Below are 18467 nucleotides of genomic sequence, written 5' to 3' on the forward strand. Positions count from 1 at the left end.
AAAATGTAATAGTATAGTAAGTCATAAAAAGTCATTAAAAAGTCATAGTATAGTAAGGCATGAAAGTCATTAAAAAGTCATAGAGTAGTAAGGCATAAAAATTCATTAAAAAGTCATAGTATAGTATGGCATAAAATGTCTTAAAACGTCATAGTATAGTAAGGCACAAACGTCATAAAAACATCATGGTATAATATGGCATAAAACGTCATAAAAACTTCACAGAATGGTAAGGCATAAAATGTCATATTATAGTTAGGCATAATACATCATAAAAACGTCATAGTATACTATGGCTTAAAACGTCATAAAAACATCATAGTATAATAAGGCATAAAACGTTATAAAAACATCATAGTATGTTAATGCATGAAATGTAATAAAAATATCAAAGTATGGTAAAGCATGAAATGTCATAAAAACGTCATAGTATGGTAAGTCATTAAAAAGTCATAGTATAGTAAGACATTTTATGCCTTACCATTCTATGACGTTTTTATGATGTTTTATGCCTTACCATTCTGTAACTTTTTAATGACTTTTTATCCCTTACTATACTATGACGTTTTCATGAGATTTTTTATGCCTTACTATACTATTACTTTTTATGCCTTACCATTTTATGACTTTTTTATGACATTTTATGGCTTAACATACTATGACCTTTTACTAACGTTTTATGCCTTACGTCATAGTATGATGAGGCATAACATGTCAACAAAACGTAATAGTATAGTAAGTCATAAAAAGTCATTAAAAAGTCATAGTATAGTAAGGCATGAAAGTCATTAAAAAGTCATAGAGTAGTAAGGCATAAAAATTCATTAAAAAGTCATAGTATAGTATGGCATAAAATGTCTTAAAACGTCATAGTATAGTAAGGCACAAACGTCATAAAAACATCATGGTATAATATGGCATAAAACGTCATAAAAACTTCACAGAATGGTAAGGCATAAAATGTCATATTATAGTTAGGCATAATACATCATAAAAACGTCATAGTATACTATCGCTTAAAACGTCATAAAAACATCATAGTATGATAAGGCATAAAACGTTATAAAAACGTCATTGTATGGTAAGGCATGAAATGTCATAAAAACGTCATAGTATAGTAAGGCATAAAACGTCATAAAAATGTAAAAAATGGTAAGGCATAAAACGCCATAAAAACGTCGTAGATAGTAAGGCACAAAACGTCATAAAAACATCAATAGTATAATATGGTATAAAACATCATAAAAACGTCATAGTATAATATGGTATAAAATGTCATAGTATAGTAAGGCATAATACATCATAAAAATGTCATAGTATAGTAAGGAGTAAAACGTCACAAAAACATCATAGTATAATATGGCATAAAATGCCATAAAAACGTCATAGAATGGTAAGGCATAAAACGTTATAAAAACGTCATAGTATAATATGGCATAAAACGTCATAAAAACGTCATAGTATAATATGGCATAAAATGCCCTAAAAAACGTCATAGTATAGTAAGGCATAAAACGTCATAAAAATGTCATAGTATAATAAGGCATAAAATGCCATAAAAACGTCATAGTATAGTAAGGCATAAAACGTCACAAAAACATCATAGTATAGTAAGGCATAAAACGTCATAAAAATGTCATAGTATAATAAGGCATAAAACGTCATAAAAACATCATAGTATAATATGGCATAAAACGTCATAAAAACATCATAGTATAATATTCCATAAAACATCATAAAAACATCATAGTATAATATGGCATAAAACGTCATAAAAACGTCATAGTATAATAAGGCATAAAACGTCATAAAAACACCATAGTATAATATGGCATAAAACGTCATAAAAACATCATAGTATAGTAAGGCATAATACATCATAAAAACATCATAAAAACATCATAGTATAATATGGCATAAAACGTCATAAAAACGTCATAGTATAATAAGGCATAAAACGTCATAAAAACGTCATAGTATAATATGGCATAAAATGCCCTAAAAAACGTCATAGAATGATAAGGCATAAAATGCCATAGTATAATAAGGCATAAAACGTCATAAAAACATCATAGTATAATATGGCATAAAATGCCCTAAAAAACGTCATAGAATGATAAGGCATAAAATGCCATAGTATAGTAAGGCATAAAACGTCACAAAAACATCATAGTATAATATGGCATAAAATACCATAAAAACGTCATAGATTGGTAAGGCATAAAACGTTATAAAAACGTCATAGTATAGTAAGGCATAAAACGTCATAAAAATGTCACAGAATGGTAAGGCATGAAATGTTATCAAAACATCATAGTATAGTAAGGCATAAAACATCATAAAAACATCATAGTATAATATGGCATAAAATGCCATAAAAACATCATAGTATAATAAGGCATAAAACGTCATAAAAACATCACAGTATAATATGGCATAAAATGCCATAAAAACGTCATAGAATGGTAAGGCATAAAACGTTATAAAAACGTCATAGTATAATATGGCATAAAACGTCATAAAAACGTCATAGTATAATATGGCATAAAATGCCCTAAAAAACGTCATAGAATGATAAGGCATAAAATGCCATAGTATAATAAGGCATAAAACGTCATAAAAACATCATAGTATAATATGGCATAAAATGCCCTAAAAAACGTCATAGAATGATAAGGCATAAAATGCCATAGTATAGTAAGGCATAAAACGTCACAAAAACATCATAGTATAGTAAGGCATAAAACGTCATAAAAATGTCATAGTATAATAAGGCATAAAACGTCATAAAAACATCATAGTATAATATGGCATAAAACGTCATAAAAACATCATAGTATAATATTCCATAAAACATCATAAAAACATCATAGTATAATATGGCATAAAACGTCATAAAAACGTCATAGTATAATAAGGCATAAAACGTCATAAAAACACCATAGTATAATATGGCATAAAACGTCATAAAAACATCATAGTATAATATTCCATAAAACATCATAAAAACATCATAGTATAATATGGCATAAAACGTCATAAAAACGTCATAAAAATGTCATAGTATAATAAGGCATAAAACGTCATAAAAACGTCATAGTATAATATGGCATAAAATGCCCTAAAAAACGTCATAGAATGATAAGGCATAAAATGCCATAGTATAATAAGGCATAAAACGTCATAAAAACATCATAGTATAATATGGCATAAAATGCCCTAAAAAACGTCATAGAATGATAAGGCATAAAATGCCATAGTATAGTAAGGCATAAAACGTCACAAAAACATCATAGTATAATATGGCATAAAATACCATAAAAACGTCATAGATTTGGTAAGGCATAAAACGTTATAAAAACGTCATAGTATAGTAAGGCATAAAACGTCATAAAAATGTCACAGAATGGTAAGGCATGAAATGTTATCAAAACATCATAGTATAGTAAGGCATAAAACATCATAAAAACATCATAGTATAATATGGCATAAAATGCCATAAAAACATCATAGTATAATAAGGCATAAAACGTCATAAAAACATCACAGTATAATATGGCATAAAATGCCATAAAAACGTCATAGAATGGTAAGGCATAAAACGTTATAAAAACGTCATAGTATAGTAAGGCATAAAACGTCATAAAAACATCATAGTATAATATGGCATAAAACATCATAAAAACATCATAGTATAATATGGCATAAAATGCCATAAAAACGTCATAGTATAGTAAGGCATAAAACGTCATAAAAACATCATAGTATAATATGGCATAAAATGCCATAAAAACATCATAGAATGGTAAGGCATTAAACGTCATAAGAATTTCACGGAATGGTAAGGCATGAAATGTAATAAAAACATCATAGTATGTTAAGGCATAAAACGTTATAAAAACGTCATAGTATAGTAAGGCATAAAACGTCATAAAAACATCATAGTATAATATGGCATAAAACGTTATAAAAACGTCATAGTATACTAAGGCATAAAACATCATAAAAACATCATAGTATAATATGGCATAATACATCATAAAAACGTCATAGTATATTATGGCATAAAACGTCATAAAAATGTCTTAGAATTATATGGCATAAAACGTCATAAAAACATCATAGTATAATATGGCATAAAATGCCCTAAAAAACGTCATAGAATGATAAGGCATAAAATGCCATAGTATAGTAAGGCATAAAACGTCATAAAAACATCATAGTATAACATGGTATAAAATACCATAAAAACGTCATAAATTTGGTAAGGCATAAAACGTTATAAAAACGTCATAGTATAGTAAGGCATAAAACGTCATAAAAATGTCACAGAATGGTAAGGCATGAAATGTTATCAAAACATCATAGTATAGTAAGGCATAAAACGTCATAAAAACATCATAGTATAATATGGCATAAAATGCCATAAAAACGTCATAGAATGGTAAGGCATAAAACGTTATATAAACGTCATAGTATAGTAAGGCATAAAACCTCATAAAAATGTCACAGAATGGTTAGGCATGAAATGTTATCAAAACATCATTGTATAGTAAGGCATAAAACGTCATAAAAACATCATAGTATAATATTGCATAAAACATCATAAAAACATCACAGTATAATATCGCATAAAACATCATAAAAACATCATAGTATAATATGGCATGAAATGTTATAAAAACATCATAGTATAGTAAGGCATAAAACATCATAAAAACATCATAGAATGGTAAGGCATTAAACGTCATAAAAATGTCACAGAATGGTAAGGCATGAAATGTCATAAAAACATCATAGTATAGTAAGGCATAAAACCTCATAAAAACATCATAGTATAGTAAGGCATAAAACGTCATAAAAACTTCACAGAATGGTAAGGCATAAAATGTCAAATTAAAGTAAGGCATAATACATCATGAAAACGTCATAGTATACTAAGGCATAAAACGTCATAAAAACATCATAGTATAATATGGCATAAAACATCATAAAAACATCATAGAATGGTAAGGCATTAAACGTCATAAAAATGTCACAGAATGGTAAGGCATGAAATGTAATAAAAACATCATAGTATAGTAAGGCATAAAACCTCATAAAAACATCATAGTATAATATGGCATAAAACGTCATAAAAACATCATAGTATAATATGGCATAAAACATCATAAAAACATCATAGAATGGTAAGGCATTAAACGTCATAAAAATGTCACAGAATGGTAAGGCATGAAATGTAATAAAAACATCATAGTATAGTAAGGCATAAAACGTCATAAAAACATCATAGTATAATATGGCATAAAACTTCATAAAAACATCATAGTATAATATGGCATAAAACATCATAAAAACATCATAGTATAATATGGCATAAAATGCCATAAAAACGTCATAGTATAGTAAGGCATAAAACGTCATAAAAACATCATAGTATAATATGGCATAAAATGCCATAAAAACATAATAGAATGGTAAGGCATTAAACGTCATAAAAATGTCATGGAATGGTAAGGCATGAAATGTAATAAAAACATCATAGTATGTTAAGGCATAAAACGTTATAAAAACGTCATAGTATAGTAAGGCATAAAACGTCATAAAAACATCATAGTATAATATGGCATAAAATGCCATAAAAACGTCATAGAATGGTAAGGCATAAAACGTTATAAAAACGTCATAGTATACTAAGGCATAAAACGTCATAAAAACATCATAGTATAATATGGCATAAAATGCCATAAAAACGTCATAGAATGGTAAGGCATAAAACGTTATAAAAACGTCATAGTATACTAAGGCATAAAACGTCATAAAAACATCATAGTATAATATGGCATAATACATCATAAAAACGTCATAGTATATCATGGCATAAAACGTCATAAAAATGTCAAAGAATGATAAGGCATAAAACGTCATAAAAACATCATAGTATAATATGGCATAAAACGTCATAAAAATGTCTTAGAATTATATGGCATAAAACGTCATAAAAACATCATAGTATAATATGGCATAAAACCTCATAAAAACATCATAGTATAGTAAGGCATAAAACGTCATAAAAACTTCACAGAATGGTAAGGCATAAAATGTCAAATTAAAGTAAGGCATAATACATCATGAAAACGTCATAGTATACTAAGGCATAAAACGTCATAAAAACATCATAGTATAATATGGCATAAAACATCATAAAAACATCATAGAATGGTAAGGCATTAAACGTCATAAAAATGTCACAGAATGGTAAGGCATGAAATGTAATAAAAACATCATAGTATAGTAAGGCATAAAACCTCATAAAAACATCATAGTATAATATGGCATAAAACGTCATAAAAACATCATAGTATAATATGGCATAAAACATCATAAAAACATCATAGAATGGTAAGGCATTAAACGTCATAAAAATGTCACAGAATGGTAAGGCATGAAATGTAATAAAAACATCATAGTATAGTAAGGCATAAAACCTCATAAAAACATCATAGTATAATATGGCATAAAACGTCATAAAAACATCATAGTATAATATGGCATAAAACATCATAAAAACATCATAGTATAATATGGCATAAAATGCCATAAAAACGTCATAGTATAATATGGCATAAAACATCATAAAAACATCATAGAATGGTAAGGCATTAAACGTCATAAAAATGTCACAGAATGGTAAGGCATAAAATGTCAAATTAAAGTAAGGCATAATACATCATGAAAACGTCATAGTATACTAAGGCATAAAACGTCATAAAAACATCATAGTATAATATGGCATAAAACATCATAAAAACATCATAGTATAATATGGCATAAAATGCCATAAAAACGTCATAAAATGATAAGGCATGAAATGTCATAAAAACGTCATAGAATGGTAAGGCATAAAACGTTATATAAACGTCATAGTATAGTAAGGCATAAAATGCCATAAAAACATCATAGTATAGTAAGGCATAAAACGTCATAAAAATGTCACAGAATGGTAAGGCATAAAACGTTATAAAAACATCATAGTATAATAAGGCATAAAACGTCATAAAAACATCATAGTATAATATGGCATGAAACGTCATAAAAACGTCATAGTATAATAAGGCATAAAACGTCATAAAAACATCATAGTATAATAAGGCATAAAACGTCATAAAAACATCATAGTATAGTAAGGCATAAAATGCCCTAAAAAACGTCATAGAATGATAAGGCATAAAATGCCATAGTATAGTAAGGCATAAAACGTCACAAAAACATCATAGTATAATATAGCATAAAATACCATAAAAACGTCATAGATTTGGTAAGGCATAAAACATCATAAAAACATCATAGTATAACATGGCATAAAATGTCATAAAAATGTCACAGAATGGTAAGGCATGAAATGTTATCAAAACATCATAGTATAGTAAGGCATAAAACGTCATAAAAACATCATAGTATAATATGGCGTAAAATGCCATAACAACATCATAGTATAGCAAGGCATAAAATGTCATAAAAACATCATAGTATAATATGGCATAAAATGCCATAAAAACGTCATAGAATGGTAAGGCATAAGACATTATAAAAACGTCATAGTATAGTAAGGCATAAAACGTCATAAAAACATCATAGTATAATATGGCATAAAACATCATAAAAACATCATAGTATAATATGGCATAAAATGCCATAAAAACATCATAGAATGGTAAGGCATTAAACGTCATAAAAATGTCACGGAATGGTAAGGCATTAAATGTAATAAAAACATCATAGTATGTTAAGGCATAAAACGTTATAAAAACGTCATAGTATAATATGGCATAAAATGCCATAAAAACATCATAGAATGGTAAGGCATTAAACGTCATAAAAATGTCACGGAATGGTAAGGCATTAAATGTAATAAAAACATCATAGTATGTTAAGGCATAAAACGTTATAAAAACGTCATAGTATAGTAAGGCATAAAACGTCATAAAAACATCATAGTATAATATGGCATAAAATGCCATAAAAACGTCATAGAATGGTAAGGCATAAAACGTTATAAAAACGTCATAGTATACTAAGGCATAAAACATCATAAAAACATCATAGTATAATATGGCATAAAACATCATAAAAACATCATAGTATAATATGGCATAAAATGCCATAAAAACGTCATAAAATGATAAGGCATGAAATGTCATAAAAACGTCATAGTATACTAAGGCATAAAACGTCATAAAAACATCATAGTATAATATGGCATAAAACATCATAAAAACATCATAGTATAGTAAGGCATAAAATGTCATAAAAACGTCATAGTATAGTAAGGCATAAAACATCATAAAAACATCATAGTATAATATGGCATAAAATGCCATAAAAACATCATAGAATGGTAAGGCATGAAATGTCATAAAAACGTCATAGTATACTAAGGCATAAAACATCATAAAAACATCATAGTATAATATGGCATAAAAACATCATAAAAACATCATAGTATAATATGGCATAAAATGCCATAAAAACGTCATAAAATGATAAGGCATGAAATGTCATAAAAACGTCATAGTATACTAAGGCATAAAACGTCATAAAAACATCATAGTATAGTAAGGCATAAAATGTCATAAAAACGTCATAGTATAGTAAGGCATAAAACATCATAAAAACATCATAGTATAATATGGCATAAAATGCCATAAAAACGTCATAAAATGATAAGGCATGAAATGTCATAAAAACGTCATAGTATACTAAGGCATAAAACGTCATAAAAACATCATAGAATGGTAAGGCATTAAACGTCGTAAAAATGTCACAGAATGGTAAGGTATGAAATGTAATAAAAAAATAGTAGTATAGTAAGGCATAAAACCTCATAAAAACGTCATAGTATAGTAAGGCATAAAACCTCATAAAAACTTCACAGAATGGTAAGGCATAAAATGTCAAATTATAGTAAAGCATGATACATCATAAAAACGTCATAGTATACTAAGGCATAAAACGTCATAAAAACATCATCGTATAATATGGCATAAAACATCATAAAAACTCTATAGTATAATATGGCATAAAATGCCATAAAAACGTCATAAAATGATAAGGCATGAAATGTCATAAAAACGTCATAGTATACTAAGGCATAAAACGTCATAAAAACATCATAGTATAATATTGCATAAAACATCATAAAAACATCATAGTATAATATGGCACAAAATGTCATAAAAACCTCATAGTATACTAAGGCATAAAACGTCATAAAAACATCATAGTATAGTAAGGCATAAAACATCATAAAAACATCATAGATTCTAAGTAACTAGAGACCAAACTTTTATTTTCACTGCACATATATCACACACCCTTGAATATAGAAACGACTCATTGAAATCGATTGAAAAATATAAATGTTATAGAGCTTTTTATCCAGAAAAACTGCAGCTCTTCCGTGTACTCGCGCTTGTTTGCAGGGCAGTCTTGGATCAATATGGCGGCGATGTTGGCATACGATCCAGCGACCATTGCGTCTTCTACGTGTATGTGCTTATGGTTACCACTACACCTGCTAAACATGAGCACCATTTTTATTATGAGCTTGTTAGCATGCTGACATTAGCATTTAGCTGTAACCACCAAAGTGGTGGAATATATGATGCTGTATTTAAAGATGATAAGTGACAATATATAGAGGAAATTCTGGAGATGCAAGATTTTTTTGCAGTTAGGGCAAAACATGGGTATTACGTTATCATAATCAGAAATTGCAGATTCCCTTGGATGTTCAAATTAATATGTTGTGTGGCTGCAACACATGGTGGTTCATTTGATCCTGTTCTCCACTATATGTCCTAGTACAGCACAGATTTAGTTGTATATTACTGTAACTGACACTGTCTGTGTAAGGAACAAAATGTATGTATGACTGTGCAAATGATAACAGACTGGTACAGTAGGACAGTATTATATGTAGTTGACAAAATAAAGGCACTTTGACAGACTGGATGCCCCAAAGATCATGTTTTGGAATTAGGACAGTATCATCATGTAAGCAGATACAGTGTAAGTGCTATGCCTGCATTAACTCCGTGGTATACTAAACTGCCTCTTTAACATTGTCAGGCCTTACTGGAAGATCCTACTGCTGTCCAGCCTTATGAAACGATGAAGTCAAGAACAATGTGACCTTTAAGTCCCTCCTAACCATGTACCCCACCCCACTAAAAGCTCCTTACCCAACTTGCATGTCCTCATTTGTGCTTCTTTCTGAAAAGAGACAGTTAAGGGTTTTGTTTACTCACCAAACCCTTCAGGCTTAGGCCTACCCCAGTCCTCAAGCTTCTGCTGTTGCTGCCAGTTAACTGGTAAGATGAGTCTTTTGTTGACTTACCTAAAATTTAACAAGTCACAAACACCACACCCACGCTAACACTGTCTGCAGGGCTGCCTCTCAAAACCTGGGATAGAAAATCTTCTTTATTCTACTGAAAGTTCTGTACACATCAGGACACTGAGCTTCACACACAGCACCATACACACACATAGACACACTGTGTATCTCAGCAGGGCAGGGGACAGGAGCGGAGGGCAGATAGTGGACTTGGAACTACAGAAACTTTGAGACCCATCCTGGTGAGTGTCTGTGTTGATTTGTAAAACTTTTTAAAGATATATGAAACTATATTATTGGTACTGTATTAGTGAGTTTCATCGGGGGAAGAAGATTGGTAGATTTTTAATGTGCTACGGTGACTAATAGTAACTTATGGTGGTACCATATGGTGGTAACACTGATGTAGTTAGTGGGTTTGTTTTGTACCTTAAAGAACACAACTATGAAAATACTAGTCTCAACTTTTACCAGCCATATGTTCATTTTAGGTTACAGTCTATTCTTCTTCTAATTGTACTAATTGTGTTTCCAGTGTATCAGGGAGACCACTCTCTGAACTCCTGCCCTCCATCATAAGTCCACCATGGGCCAGACCATCAGCAAACCCACTTCTAACCCCTCACAGAGCTCAAAATTCTTCTTCTCTTTGAGACGCACCCCAACCAGCCAACCGACCGTCGATCGGAACATATCCCCTCGACAAAGCATCTTCTCCACGCTGAGGAGGCCCCCGGTTGTCAAGCCCAACGATTTCATACCTCTATTCAACGACTGCATCTCTGCCGCCTCGTCTAGAACCCAGGAGTACCTCCTATTCAAGGACCCGGAGGACAAGTTCCACCCGAGCCCTGAGGTGCTGACTCAGGTATGTACATTGATCAATTATATGCTTTGATCATTAACCATCTGGAGGTATCAAACTGTTTCATAGTTGTCTGTTATCTTCCCACAGGTCTTCCTGATGACCTACATCTCCCAGAGTGTCTGCCTCAACATGACGGACACCTTCAACTGCACAGCCATGACGCCCGAGCAGCGCATCCTTCTTGGGGCTGACTGGGTCTGGGCCGTGCTGGAGAAGCCCACCAAGAACCCTCGGATCCAGATCGCGGTGCAGGTCCTACACCTGCCGGAGAGAGAGGACGCTGAGGAGAATGGCGTCCCCTCAGAGGCCTGCAGTGAGTCCGTACAGATGGCCCAGAGGGAGTCCAGCAACAGGACTGTGTACGAAAGGTTAGTGGACTTCTGCACCTCCATCGGCAAGGATTGCTACGCCCTCTTTTTGTTCTTTGGGAAGAAAAACGACAAGGAGAACATCTATGGAGTCCTCAGCAACAATTTCGAGGCAGCCATTGGGAAGTGCAACAAGATTGACAGACCATTTATTGAGAACTTCTTCAAAGGTTCGAGGTATCTCCATACACCTTCGGGAATGATGCAGGCTATTGTCACCAAGAGAGAGGGGGATCCTCTCACTCTCATGATTAAATTTAGCTGACCCAAAGAGACTCTGTATAATTTTGATGACCAATAACATGATACAAGACCACAGTAATACAATTTATGTTAAATAAGTGTGGAAGTTTTTGATGTGTCCCTTGATAAACGATGTCCCGTCTTATTAAAATGTTGAGTTTTATAAAGTGAGAGGCCTTTGAAAAGAAAATGATGGGTTATTTTAAACCTATACCAGTTGTTGATATTGCAATGATTGCCGTCATTAGTGTTATTAGTTACACCTGTGCTTTTCCTGCTCGGACAGGTTAAAATATGAAAAAGTCCTATTAGATGTGATTTACAGCAAGACTTCCTCAAAGACAAAAAGAACTGAACACACCATTTTGATGTAAACTCAAATGAGCAAACATTATGAGAATAGATGTCCAACCTACCAGTAAAATTAACACTAAAAAAGCCTGAATTGTGGGATTTCCTCCATTTCACAACCCAGAAAAAGTGAACTAGGGCAGCCCCCTTCAAACCACCTAGGAAAAGGGGAATATTTCCTTTAAAGTCCCAAAACAGACAAAAATAACCATGAAATGACTTTACACACTTGCAATCATCCATGTTTTTGTCACCAGCTACCTGCTGTGTGTGGACAATATGTAAATCTGAGTTGAATCGAGGCTTGCTTTACAGTGATGTTTTGCATAAGCAGCTTGAGCTAAATGATTTTGCATGAACTATTCTGCTGGTTGGAAGAGCGCTCGATTAGTCCATAAGTACTTTTACCTGGAACAACTGCTCTCGAGGGGATTTTCTTATGTTCTTTAAATTTGCATCACATATTGCCGCGGCTTAAAATGATGGCTGAGTGAACTGTTTCCGTGAAGAGTGAGTGCGTGTGGTATATTTAATTTTAGGTGCAGTCACTGTGAAACATGTTTAAAAAAAAAAAAAAAGCGACTGATGTGTCATTTCATTCAGACTCACACAATGGCACGGAAAATACATTCTCAAATAGAGATTTATGACAGAGAGGGTTAGAAAACATCTTTTGTCTCTTTAATGTCTTTTGTCTATAATATTGTTTTAATGTTTTTGTTTGCTGTAATATTGTTTGACTGTTGTTACCATAGTAAACCAATGGAAAAAAGCACACTATTAAAAATATTTTCTGCCAACATTTATAAAAATGAAACAAATAAGTGCATTGTTGTTGTGTTTTATATAGTTTTTACTTTTTTATAAAACATTTTGTGTGACAATGTCAAAGACCTGTCCAAGAGAATTTAAGGGAAATTTGTTCTCCTGAATGCTGAAGTCCTGATCAGCTCTATCAGATCTACAGTTAGACTCAAAGCTTCTAAGAAGGCTGTAAAATGCACATGGCATCAGCAGTAGTTAGCTTTAGGCTAACTAAAAGAACAAAGTGTGTCACGATTCAAATTCAGCTGAAAGCTGTAGAAATGATGCCAGGGTGGAGGCCATGATTTATGATTCATGGTTTTTTATATGATTATTAAATACATTCTTGTGGGGACACGGTAAGAGAAAATATCTTACCACAATGTACAGTAGTGTATAAGATTTATTTACCATAGGTTAATACTGTAAACAAATATCCAATGAAAAGGCACGTTTACAAAACAGTAATCATATCCCCACTTCCTCACATGACTAAAAGGAGCTTTACAAAAGGTACAAAACAACAATATAACACACAATATTAAAAAATAAAGAGAGAGACTATAATTTTGTTCCTGCAGCTTCATATTGAAAAATGGCTCAGGATGAGACTTTTTATTGTAAATCTGCCCTACAGCTTCCTTTATTATCCAAAATAAAGGCAACAACTATAATTATAAATTGTGAATTGACTTTTTCTTGTGTTCTCATCAGGAACATTCAGTTATTTTCACTCTTTATTTGTCAGGAATGATTCAGAGAAAAAAGACTAACGACAGATTCCATCATAGTTCATCTTTCGTGTTGGCTTCTTCTTTGTGGCTTTTCCGCCCACACGTGCACGCAGCAGTGTGGTCGTCTGGCTGAGGCACCAGCTCCATGTCTGCATGTTGTGCAGGCTGTCCTGTCTGTCGCTCCGAGTACATGTGCAGCACTCTGTAGTAGTAACAGTACAGTCTGCTGGGCTGCAGGAGCTCTCTGGCCGCTGCCTGACCCACTCTGGCCATCTCTTGGGCTTCGGCGTCGTTCTCTTTGGCCCATTTGATTTTCTCCAAAAGGTCTGACAGGTTTCTCTTCACAGGAATGTAATGAGTTCCCGCTTCTAAATAGCTGTAGAAATGTTCATAATACTGCGAGTCCTGTTTCAGAACCAGACTGCTCCCGAGCATCAGGTAAGGAAAACGATACGCTGCCACTGTTCCATCCACGTTCACCTGGTACTTGTACTAAAAGAGAGGAAAAAGTAAAATAAATTTTTAATATAAAGTTCTGAAAATGTGTATTGTGTTTATCATAATGAGGCTATTTGTGACTGTAAAGGAGAAACCACATCAAAAATATACAAGACATTTTTCCTCACCTTAAAGAAGTCAAAGAATCCAACAAGTGGTGTTTTGCCTACGTGTTTCTCTCTGTCCCTGAAGAAGAACCATCCTGTGATGCCGGCGTCCAGCAGCTCCGGGTTTTGCTTGGACAGAGAGACCAGCTGAAGACGTTCCTCTCGACTGTCCCGGCCACGGAAAAACGCCTGTGATGTTTTGTTAACCCACGGAGGCCCTGGAAGAAGGTTAAAAAATGTGAGGCACAAAGAGCTGTAAGTGACAGAACGGGACAAGTACTTAGATATGTAAAGGGGAATATCAAACAAACACTATTGTGCTTAGTACTCAAAGGAGTGTAGATGAATGTAGATTTAAAGGTCCAAAACTATCTGTAAGAAAATAACATTATTTCACTCTAGATCAATAAAATAACATCCATGTGCTGTCCTACGAGTTGCATATTATTTGTCAGGGTTCAGCTTGTACTATGAGGACATGTTGAGCCTGGGGAAAGGGTGTCTAGATATCGAGACTCATTATTCAAATTTATCAACTGTCATTTTTTTCCTCACACATGACTGATTATAAGGCTGAACAAGATGACTGTAAATACGGCATATACATTTTAGGAATCCATGGTAATACAGGTCAGAAAGTGGCCACTTCTAATCTTTTTCCAGCTTCAAAAATAAACTAGTTTTTGGTTTAAGTTTAGCTTCTTTACAAAAGCACGATCATAAAAGACAAAGGAGAAAAAGAGAAGATCAAACAAATGTTACTATAGCAGGTAGATTGTGGCAGTGATGGATGACTTTTGATTTTGTGGGATTGAAAATTACTTTAAATTCACAAACTTTTCACACAAATTAGGCCACTAAAAACCTCACAATGTAGCAGATCACTGTATCGACCACATGGCGACGAGCTGCATATGAAAGATTCTCACCATGATCCTTTATTATTGTTCAGTGTTAACACAAGAGTTCACAGAACTGGAGTCTGCGGTGTAAATGTATGAACTTTACCCCCATAAACTGGCACGTCTTACACAGACAGATATAAAATCCACTGACCTAATTGTATATCACTGCTACAGTGGGTCACACAGTGTCTTAAGAGAGAGAGAGAGAGCGTGTGTGTGTGTGTGTGTGTGTGTGTGTGTTACCTGTGTTTCCCTGAACAGACAGCAGGTCATTGGTGACACCCCTCATGGCCTCCAGGGTGGAGTGTGTGACCTCGTAAGTGGGAAGGACAATGTCACGGGTGTCTGTGGAGCCGCACCAAGACAAGACAGGAACAGCATCCGACCTCCTCGTCTCCATCGGCCAGTCGCCAACATTGATGAAGAACTCCACATCAGGCACCCTCACCTTCAACAGAAAATGATGAGTCCCAGGAGACTGAAATCAGCAATCCCACAATGCCATGTGCAGTCTCTCAGCAGTAATATTATTATCACACAACTTTACCTTCCTTGTTAGAGAGAGCAGCATTTCATCAGAGAACATCTTGAAGTCTGTGTATTTGCCCAGAGTGCGGCGGTACAGCTGGTTGTCGATGATGGCGTAGTGAATGAGACCTCCTCTGTTAGAAAATCTCGGAGGCACTTCCTGTCTGATGTACTGCAGGTCAACGCTGGGGAAGGATTTAAAGTCCGCCAGAATCTGAGGCTCTTCAGCGGGACACTGCATCACACTACGCCAGGCGGAGGCATCGGGCTCAGGACAGTCACAGTATTCATGATAGACCGGACCTGAGCATGAAGAATATCAGTCACAGGACAAAACATGGTGACATTTGTTCCATTTATTCTCAGAACTAACTGAGCATTTTGGAGATAAATATATGAAACGGAAGCTGGTGTCAAACTCTTGCAATGAGACTTGTGTCCAAATGTAATGTTGACCACAAAAATATATGGTGTTATTTATGAAACAGTAGTGGTGTAGCATTTCTGAGGCAGGATGTTGCACAATTCCTCCACATGTTTCAAAGCATGTTGTGTGTTTATTGAAGACAGGTTGTGACTGGCGTTGATGACCAATGATGTTAGAATAACAGAATATTCATTTACTTTGTGTAAGAATGACCATGAAAGGCTCATAGAAGCTTCGTTTTAAGGCCAGCAGTCAACATACATAGATTTGGACATTCAGGTGAAACTCTGTGGGCGTTCTTTTGCAGTACAGCCCTGTAGTGTGTGGTGTATGTTTGTCTTTAATAACTGGTTTCTTACTTTGAGGCATTTCCTGAGAACTGCTGCGCATGTTGTCAAATTGGTGAAGATGTGTTCTTAATTTGCTTGTGTTTCGTCTATTTGCATGTGTTTTCTTCAGTTGCAGTGCCTTGAGCTCTCAGAGCAACCCAACATTTGCCTAAGGGTTCACATATTTTTTATAATCTACACTGTGAATGTTTGAATGATGTGTTCTATAAGGACAAGATCAATAAAATAATATGTGTATTAATTGAAATAGATTGTGTTTGTTGATAACTGTAACCTAGATGAAGATCTGGTCACATTTCAAGACAATAAAAGCAGATAATTCCAAAAGGTTCACTTATTTTTCTTGCCAATGTTAATATGGACTTGACCAGTGAAGCTGTGCCTGCGTTTCTTAATGCATGTTGCAACACGGACCTTGCATGATGTAGGGTGACATGGCAACTGGAGCATCATTGTGCAGGACGTCAATCTTCAGACCGTTCAGCGCTGTGCCGTAGAGCCGGTACCTCACAAGGAAGGACCCGTCTTCTCTGTCCAGAGGTGGGGGGACGTGGATGCGGATGTGCTCCTTCTTGTCCAGGGAGCTTATCTTCACTTTGAATGTGTCTTTACCTGAACAGCACACGTAAAGAGCATTTCAGTGACACCTACGACTTATTTCCATCTTGCTGCAGGGCTTAATGAACAGTATAGCCTTCCATTAAATTTTGCACAGATGCACCTAGCCCTGATGTTAGCTGAACAAACACACCTAAAGACTTTTTCTCATGGTTAAAACAAGCACTGAAACTGTTTAGAAAGCTAAATGAGACACTAGTAATGATTATTGCACCGTGTTGACACGTTTTCGTTGCTAACAACACAAATTAGCTAGCTACGTCTATTGATAATATTTAGAAACATGTTGCAACATAGGTCAGGTGTTAGCTTAACAATGATCCAACGGTCGTTTTGTTAGCTGTTTTGGCTAGAAAATGCTCTACTAGCATTACGGTGATGCGATGTTTAACACAATGACATTTTTGAGCTCATGCTACGTGTGTAATCATTTACCTGGAGACAAAGTCAGGTTTTCTCCCTTTGAATTAACCGCCTGAATATAGAAGTAGCGGACCGGTAAAACCCTGTCGGGGTTCAAACCCAGACCCCAGATGAGACATTTCTCTGGGCTGATTCCCTCACATTCACAGACCCCGAAGTTTATGCTAATAAATACTATAAAAATTACAACCCTACAAAATAAACCACTCTCATAAGGTTTGACTAAGTCTGCGCTACGCTCGCACACCATATTCTTCCAAATGCGAACTGTTCTACGTCCAAACTTAGTGAATATTGACTGTAAAGTTTTGGTTGAAACTCCTACGCCGACATGTTGGTGAGGAGAAACACGCCCATTACCCGGTGATGCGTTAACGGGGTGTCGGAAAAATGTTGCTTAGGGATTATGAACGCCTCATCAAGGAAAACTCAGTAGAGTAACCAACCACTTAAGCTCCACTTATTCTTTTGTTGTGAAGCTTTCAACCATATCTGACAATATACAACAGATAAAAGCCTAATTTGTAAAAAATAAAAAAATTAAGTCGTGCCACTACAGCGCCTTAAACGCTCATACTTAAAAAGTGTTTTTCTTTGATCTTATCGGTCTCAAGACAATTTAGCATAGACAAAAGATTATTTAGTGTATAAATTACATAATACATTAATATGTTTTAAATTCTGCGCTAATGATGGATTCTGCTGCTGTTGTTTGTATTACTCTCATAGGTGATTTTAGATTAAATAACTTAACAAATTAAACAATAATTTACCATAAATTTAAAAGAAGGTTCATTTTAGTTGCAGTTGTTCTATTTGGGTGGCCAATAGCTTAAAACACAAA

The 18467-nt window shown here is 34.1% G+C and overlaps 2 protein-coding genes across 13 annotated transcripts in view; one reads left to right on the forward strand and one right to left on the reverse strand.

The window, feature by feature from the left end:
* LOC130175917 (liprin-beta-2-like) overlaps positions 1-13278 on the forward strand; it is an 83762-nt gene extending 70484 nt beyond the window's left edge. For 9 of the 12 annotated variants that reach the window (XM_056386602.1, XM_056386607.1, XM_056386606.1 and 6 more), the window contains 2 exons: positions 10573-10641; positions 10935-11091. In XM_056386602.1, coding sequence (XP_056242577.1) covers positions 10573-10641; positions 10935-10958 — 93 coding nt within the window. In that variant the 3' untranslated portion in view covers positions 10959-11091. Of the gene's footprint in view, positions 1-10572; positions 10642-10934; positions 11268-11354 lie in introns of those variants that run through there. The other 3 variants (XM_056386617.1, XM_056386616.1, XM_056386603.1) reach the window with 3 other exon arrangements.
* Positions 13279-13418: 140 nt separating this feature from the next.
* Positions 13419-17992, reverse strand: poglut3 (protein O-glucosyltransferase 3). Its single transcript, XM_056386621.1, has 6 exons — positions 17636-17992; positions 16997-17194; positions 15825-16108; positions 15521-15725; positions 14394-14590; positions 13419-14259 (listed from the first exon to the last, which is right to left on the reverse strand). Exons 1-6 carry the CDS (start codon positions 17871-17873, stop codon positions 13819-13821), a joined length of 1563 nt encoding a protein of 520 aa, XP_056242596.1. The 5' UTR covers positions 17874-17992; the 3' UTR covers positions 13419-13818.
* Positions 17993-18467: the final 475 nt, after the last annotated feature.

Source organism: Seriola aureovittata, chromosome 10 (genome assembly GCF_021018895.1).
Source record: "Seriola aureovittata isolate HTS-2021-v1 ecotype China chromosome 10, ASM2101889v1, whole genome shotgun sequence".
NCBI lineage: Eukaryota > Metazoa > Chordata > Actinopteri > Carangiformes > Carangidae > Seriola > Seriola aureovittata.